The 8012-nt window shown below is 37.4% G+C and overlaps 1 protein-coding gene across 1 annotated transcript in view; it reads left to right on the top strand.

Moving 5' to 3' along the window:
• Positions 1 to 8012, top strand: part of SMARCA1 (SWI/SNF related, matrix associated, actin dependent regulator of chromatin, subfamily a, member 1) — an 80320-nt gene that overhangs the window by 46528 nt on the left and 25780 nt on the right. Inside the window, exons 19-20 of the mRNA XM_005872716.2 lie at positions 1176 to 1286; positions 1615 to 1728. Coding sequence (XP_005872778.2) covers positions 1176 to 1286; positions 1615 to 1728 — 225 coding nt within the window. The remainder of the gene's footprint in view (positions 1 to 1175; positions 1287 to 1614; positions 1729 to 8012) is intronic.

The following is an 8012-nucleotide window of genomic DNA, read 5'->3' as shown; positions in this document are numbered from 1 at the left end:
AGAGGAAGGGAGAGGGAAAGGGAGATAGAAACATCAATGATGAGAGAGAATCATTGATCAGCTACCTCCTGCACGCCCCCAACACTGGGGATTGAGCCCGTAATCTGAGTATATCCTCCAATTTTTAAATATGATACCAAAGTTGGAACTCAACCCTTAGATAAGATTAGAGTGGGGCCATTAATTGTAGATTAATGGCCTCTTTTGTGTAAAGACACTAGGCTAGGCACTATGAAATAAAGAAAAATGTTTGAACAAGAAAACCATTCCTATAGACTCCAGAACTTGTATTGTTAGTTTTGTCTGCTTATTTTTAAAATATATTTTCTAGCTGATATTGGGGTGAAGTTTTGTAAAACTACCAAATAACTGTTTACTCCACTTTGGATGCTTAATAATAACTTACATTGATCTCTTGGCAGTTTACCTAATGCTTTCACATATATATTCACATTTAATTATTAAGGTAGGTATTATTATTTCCATTTTACAGATGGAAAAATAATTTCTCCAAAGTTAAACAACTGGTAAAAGTGGCAAAACCTGGTTTCACATTCAGGTCATTCTGATTTCACTGACTTTTTCCACAGCTACCTTACTAAGAAGTCTCATTTAAAAAATTATCTTGACTTTAAGGGATATGTGCCTGTCATATTGATATTCATCATTTACCCCTTTCAGCTATTTTCTAATTCATACACTTAACAGAGTCACCAGAATCAATGTGAGTCTTCTTTCTTTAGTAGCTACTACAGGGTGGGGAAAAAGTAGGTTTACAGTTGTTTGTATGGAAAGTAACATAATAAACAATAATACAAGAATAAACTCTATGTTTTGAATACTCACAACTGTAAACCTACTTTTACCCCACCATGGATTTATTTATTAGGCATAAAAAACTAACCAGATTGTGAAAATTCTTCTCAATTGCTAAGGAAGAACCAAATTTTAAACTTACTTAAAAAAAAAGAAAAAGAAAACCATCCTTGCACCTAAACTTGGTATACAGGGCAAGGTTTTGGCCCTTGGGATGCATACTTGTGACTTAAAAAAAAGCAAGTTTTGGTTCTTCCTAAGGGCTCTGGTTTTCTCATGCTTCTGCAACCTTGATGTGCTTGATTTTTATAAAACGGTTTAGAGTAATTAAACTCCTCATTCTTGTTTGTTGTGTATAGCCCGGGATGGTGGAATGGATTGAACCTCCTAAACGAGAACGCAAAGCAAACTATGCAGTGGATGCCTACTTTAGAGAGGCTTTACGTGTCAGCGAGCCAAAGGTTCCAAAGGTAAAAGACAACAGTATGAGGCCAGTTTTTATGTCCTACAGCAGAATTCTTTTGTAACATGGTCTGTGAATCAGAGTTATTTCTATTAGTGCTAAATCATAGTCCCTAAAACATAACAATAATACAGAAAAGTACTTGATATGGCCCAGCCATATCAATGGATTTCATTGTATTCATTTTTCTATATATAAAAAATAGTAAAAAATAAATATGTTCACCTATGTACTGAAAAAAATATGTGTATATATATATACACACACATATGTGTGTGTATGTGTGTGTGTATGTATATATATATGTATATATCATGCGTTTTCCCCCCCCACAGGCTCCACGACCTTCAAAACAGCCAAATGTTCAGGATTTTCAGTTTTTCCCACCACGTTTATTTGAGCTCCTGGAAAAGGAAATTCTTTATTATAGGAAGACAATAGGCTATAAGGTAATATTTAAATTTTTTAGACTAGTGTAATGTAATCCTTTAAGCTAATATAATCTATTCAGCTAGACTAGAAGGTGTTTTATTTTAATTTGAGAGGATGTAAGAGTAAATCAAAATAGTGGTGTTTTTAAAACCAAAGAGGGTTAACTAGAAGTAAAACATCAATCTACTTAATTGCCAGTAGGATCATCACTATATCAGATTAATGGAGAATTCTCCAGTATTTTAAAATAGTTATAATAACATATTATTTTAATAATGCTAGTGTTCAAGAGGTTAAAGAATGTGTAGAAAGAACAACAGGTATGTGATTAGGTAGAAGTGAATGTATGATAGATGATAGTAAGGTTTATCATTTTTTAAAAAATATGAACAAGAAATAGTATTTTTGAGTTTATTGTTCAAGGTTGATGAAAGCCCTGTTGGTGATTAGTAGACTGTGGTCACAGGTATTAATGATAAACATGACAATAAATTATATCATTTAAAAATGATATTTTGGAATTCAAAATTCTTATTTATATTGATAAATAGGAACCCATTTTGTGAGTGAAATTTAATGTTATCACACTAAAGCTATCACATTGAAAATTATTGCATATCATGTTATTTCTATATGTTGAAATTAACTTACTAGTGAACAAAAAGGGATGACTAGAAGTATAACCAATAGTATAAATTAAATTATAAAAATATTAACATTATTATAATTTTAGAAAAATTTCAGTTATATGAACTGGAGGATGTGTTTTAAAATTTATTTTGTGAGCCTTTAACACAAGTGGGACTATGCCCAATTATTTTGATTAGATGTTGTAATGTGCCTATAAAAGCTCCATGTATATAAGGTATTTAGTTAGCTCATTTATATTTTGGAACTAGAGTGGATCTCAAGAGCATTTCTACTATTATTACAGAGTGGAAGCATTGCCATTTGAAACAGGGAAAAAGCTTTGCTTGCTCTTTATGTACCAAAGTTTAAATATATAAAAATAGGAATAAGAAACTTAAGGTAAATACTAGTATAAGTAGTTAGTTATAATCTGGTTGGGGAAATGTGATTAAATTTGAATGTATTTAACCAACAGGACTGGATAAAAATCCTTCTTAGGAAGTTAGAGAAGTGTACAGTAACCAGTTGAACGTTGAGACCAGACATAAAACTATTTCAAAGACAGTGAAAATGGTAATATGACAAGAGAAAAAGGCAAGTTATAGGTACAAAATGTGAAATAAAAATAGTGAAATTAATAAAGTAGTTACTACTATTTCATGAGGTAAACATATATTATCTCACTAAGGGTTATAAAAATTTTATGTTTAGATCATTACTTTCTGTTACTTTTATTGACTGTTATTTGTGAGACTTGAAAGAAAAATTAATTGAAATGTTAGACCTCATAGTTTATTTGATTACTAACAACCCTGTGAAATAGGGGCTGTTATCACCTCTATATAGTAGGTGAGGAAACTGAAATTCAGAGAGGTTAAATGACTTGTTCAGAGTCACACAGTTAACAGAATTGCCAAGGGTGCTGGTTTCAAACCCAAGTTCTCAATGTTCAAATGCTATGCTCTTTCCACTCAGACATCGTGGGCTATTTCTGCATGTGACATAACCCTGCTTCTTTCTGCAGCCCTAAATAAGGACTGTGTTTACAGTGGTGTGACATGTTTGGGAGGTGAGCCAAGTGATAATCAGGAAGCAGCAATAAAAATTATCTTTGTTGATAGAATTGTTTATGCTCCTTCTTTGGGAGATACTGAAATTCTGTTCCCTGCGATAATACAGTGCCCACCGCATTCTTACCATACCTCTGGTTTTAATGTAAACAGCGCTTTTCCTTACAGGCAGTTTGTAGTGAAGAGCGAGGTCTCGCAATGATTGGTTGGGTGGTGGCCAACTGGAAGGAGATGGAGGAGAGGAAACCTTAGAAGAGGGAGGAATGAAGGGACAGCTGCAAAGGGTGATAGAAAGGAGGAAGGTGTAAGAAGAGAGGAAAGGGATGAATGAGGAGCGGGAAGGTGACATGGAATCCATGCTATGGCACCTTACTATTATTTTCTCTTCTTCACCTCCCAGAAAGAAGTGACAGGACAAGGAGAATGAGTGAAAGGAGGGCTTTTAAAAAATGTTAATACATATTTATTGAGTACGCCTCTCTGTCAGGTTCTATGCCAAGCACTGGGGATAAAGCAATGAGTAAGAGGGACATGAACTTTACATTCTAAAAGGCACAGGCATTAAGCAGGTACCACAGAGTAGTGACATTGGTATGTGTGTGTTTCAGTGCTTACACAGGGTGCTGCAAGGGAGCATAACATGGTTATCTAATGTGGACTGCAAGATCTAAGTAGTGGTCCCTAAGGAAGGGCCATTTAAACTGAGATCAGAGAGATGCACAAGAATTAGCCAAATGCAGTGTGAGAGAAAAGCTCAGGTAATGGAACCATAGCTGCAAAAGTGTTGCGGTAGGGAGGATTGCCCCTTCAGAAACTGAAAGAAGCCCAGTGAGGAGAAGAGTGACTTGAGATGCAGCTAGTGAGCACGTGGAGTTGGATCATGTGGAACCGTTATAGGTCATATTAATGAGGTTGAACTTTAGCTTCAGAGCAAAGGAAAACCATTGAGATGATTTTAAGACAGAAGGGTGGATGGGTGGTGAAATAATAATAGCTACTTATTCAGTCCTTGTGATGCTTACTGTTCTAAGTTCTTTAAAAAGATTAGCTCATTATTCTCATAACAGCCCTGGAACTACATCCTATTTTACAGATGGGGAAACTGAGGCATGGAGAGGTTGAGTAATTTGCCCTGAATAATTTGTTAAAGATCAACTTATAAGTAAGTGGTAGAGTATGATCAGATTTACACCTTTAAAAGATCACTCTGGCTGCAACACAGAGGATGATGAGTTTCTCCAGGAAATCAGCCAGGGGGCTGTTAAGTGTGAAGATGAGAGAAGATGGTGGTGGCTTGGAGTGTAGCGGCTGAAGTGGTGGTGGAGGTGGTGATGGAGGTGGAGGAGGAGGCAGAAGAGGAATGATCCCATACCACTCTACCTTTAGCTTGTCCTCCCTTCATTCTGAATTGCGTCTGTATTGTCTTAAGACTTGCCTTGATCCTCTGATGCATCTGTAGCTGAGGATTTATAAGACAAATAAGAATACATTCTGGATGTTGGTTCTTTCTGAACTGTTTTTTATTTTTTACAAGAAGCTACAGACCTGAGTTAAGTTGGGTGACTTAATTGGGTGGGTTTCATGTTTGAATTCAGAGTACAGACAGAAGAGCATGGCATGTTAATTACCTGCAAATGCTTCCTTTCAAGGACAGTGTGATACTGATAACTGTTAGACCTATTTTCTCATGGATATCCAGCATTGATTCCCCCCTCATACCTCCAGAAAACTCAACAAAGGCACAAATGAATTGAACAATAGTTTATTCTCAGATGAACAGAACTGCTATAGCACAATTACATGGTATTCTCTACACAAGTTAGGTTCTCAAACGGGGACTCCTTCCCCCCATTTCTGCTTAAATGATAGCTAGCCCAAGGGAGGTGTGATCTATAGCTGGGGCCACTGTGGTGCACAGTACTGTTTTGTCCATTTTGAGTCCCTCATAATCTTATTCTGTAGTGATTTGGGTTAGGGTGAGAGGCTCAATAATTGATTTTTAAAATATATACCATATTTTTATTGATTTCAGAGAGTAAGGGAGAGGGACAAAGAGAGATAGAAACAACAAAGATGAGAGAGAATCATTGACCGGTTGCCTCTTGCACATCCCACACTGGGGATTGAGCCTGCAACCCAGGCAGGTGCCCTGACCAGGAATCGAACTGTGACCTCCTGATTCATAGCTCGATGCTCAATCACTGAGCCATGCAGGCCGGGCAAGGGGCTCAATAGTTTTGAAGCAGTTGGGAAAGAGTATTTTTCTTGAGGGCCTGCTTATTTGAATTTTTATTTTTTTCTCACCCTTCCCCCATATTCAGCACAATAAGGTCATAGCAATATCGCTGATAAGATCTGTAGTTAGAGTTTTGTTTTATTGAAGGCTGGATGAAATACAGGTTTGCTTTGCCCTAACCACTTGGTGGATAGCAGTGCATGTGTACCAATTCCCCCTGCTGTCTAAGCTTTGACCTTGTTGCAAGTTAGACATGTTCAGAAGCTTCATTGCTCTTGCAACTTGAAAGAGTTACTTAATGCATTTAATAGCTTGTTCACTAAACTCTTCACATTGAAATAGAGGACTTAACTGAAATTTCAATTGCAGAATAAAAAATCCAGAGTATTTAGAAATTCTATTGAAATCTAAGACATGGAGTGAAAGAGTTTTGTTATATTTGAAGCTGAAGAACGCTGTAGAGCTTTCTAACATGTATCCTCAATAAAAAAAAACCTTTAGGGATGGATATAAACATTTGACAAATGGAGGAAGTTCCATAATCTTTGTGAGTTTTGGTAGCGTGGGCCATCTGTTTTGCAGTGGTAGAACTAAGATGCAGTGAGCTGATTTCAGGTTACTGCTTTCATTTTGTGTGCTGTCACATTTAATTCAGTATTTCATATTTCTGTGAAATGCTTGCTAAACTCCTTCCAAGAAACAAGGCCAAAAATGTTTTTCACTTCTCCATGGAACACAGCTCTTAAGTGCAAATTCCTTAGGGTCTGACTAGAAATCCATATAGTAACAGAGATGCTTCCTTTTGAAAGATAACTTTTGTATTTTGTGGCTATCAAGTGTTGCTGGGAGCCATTAGTAAGAATCACAGTGTGAGTACTTGAGACCTTTGAGGTATCTGGTTAGTACTATTAGTCTGTAATTTTTCTACTTAATTATTATATAGCAGTTTTAAATAACTACAGGAAGCTTAGTGCTGATAAGAACCTCATGAAGTAAAAAATGAATACCTTTTTTAAATGATGAATATTAAAAAGATTTTTTTGGTAGGATGACATAATGAAATTTAGGAATATTGAGTCATTTCTAATTCTAAAAAATTAGCAACTATGTATTTGAATAATTTCTAGAATTAAAATAGTAAATGTGACATTGATGAAGGCATTTCTGTATTAAAATATGACTGGTGTTTATGGAAGAATCAGTCCGCAGTGGACCCTAAAATCTAATGGTATGATATAATATTTTGATTTTGTTCTTATTAAAGTTCAAGGGGGAAAGTTTCAGTATTGGGATTATCTGCATAGGAATAAAGAGTTTATTTTGTATGAGTATGAGTATTTTCCATTTTCTATCATAAAATTAGACATTTATGAAATATTTTATTTGGTTAAAATATGGTTTATTGGACATAGAAAATTTGAAGGTATTTGATAGAGAAATATCTTACAATTAAAGAGGTTTTCCTTAATTAAAATTTGAAGCCAAGCCTGGCCAGTGTGGCTCAGTTGGATGAGCGTCGTCCCATGAACCAGGAGGTCATAGTTTGATTACAGGTCAGGGCACATGCCTGGGTTCTGGGCTCAATCCCCAGTAGGAGGTGTGCAAGAGGCAGCCGATCATTGTTTCTCTCACATTGGTGTTTCATCTCCTTAGTTGTAAGTGTATTTACAACTCTGTACCCAGAACACAATTTATAATTTCTGTTAGTCACTGCCACTGGAGTCTTTTTCCCTTGACTGAGGGTCCCATTACAGGTGTTTGTGTGCTCCACTACTCCTACCCTCTTATATACAGGGTGAGGCAGAAGTAGGTTTACAGTTGTTTGTATGGAAAATAATACAATAATCTACACTAATAAAAGACAAAGATGCTAATTGACCATACCTTTGCTACACCTTAAGCCATGCCCACCAGCCAATCAGAGCAACTATATGCAAATTAACCCAACCAAGATGGCGGTGGGCAGCCATGGAGCTGGAGCAAGCAGGAGGCTTGGTTGCCCAGGCAATGGAGGAAGCCAGGCTTCCCACCTGCCCTGAGCTGGCTGTGGCCTCCGCTCATGGCAACAAAGTTTCAATTATAGAAGACAAATAAATCCCAGATACCTGCTTCCAACCAGCCTTCACTGGGAGCTTGGGCTGGCTGGGGGCCGTGGCCAGCCTGCAAACAGCCATCAGCCCCTCACCCAGGATGGCCACACCCTTATGGGGTGAGGGTCCCCGCTGTGGGGCTTAGCCAGCCTGAAAACGGCCCTCAGCCCCTCAACCAGCCATCAGCCCCTCACCCAGGCTGGCCAGGCACCTCAGCAGGGACTCCCACCCTGAAGGGGCTGTGGCCTGCCTGCAAACAGCCATCAGCCACTCAC

This window comes from Myotis brandtii, unplaced genomic scaffold, assembly GCF_000412655.1.
Source record: "Myotis brandtii unplaced genomic scaffold, ASM41265v1 scaffold39, whole genome shotgun sequence".
NCBI lineage: Eukaryota > Metazoa > Chordata > Mammalia > Chiroptera > Vespertilionidae > Myotis > Myotis brandtii.
The sequence above is the reverse complement of the archived record's forward strand: the minus strand, read 5'-3'. Positions and strand labels throughout refer to the sequence as shown.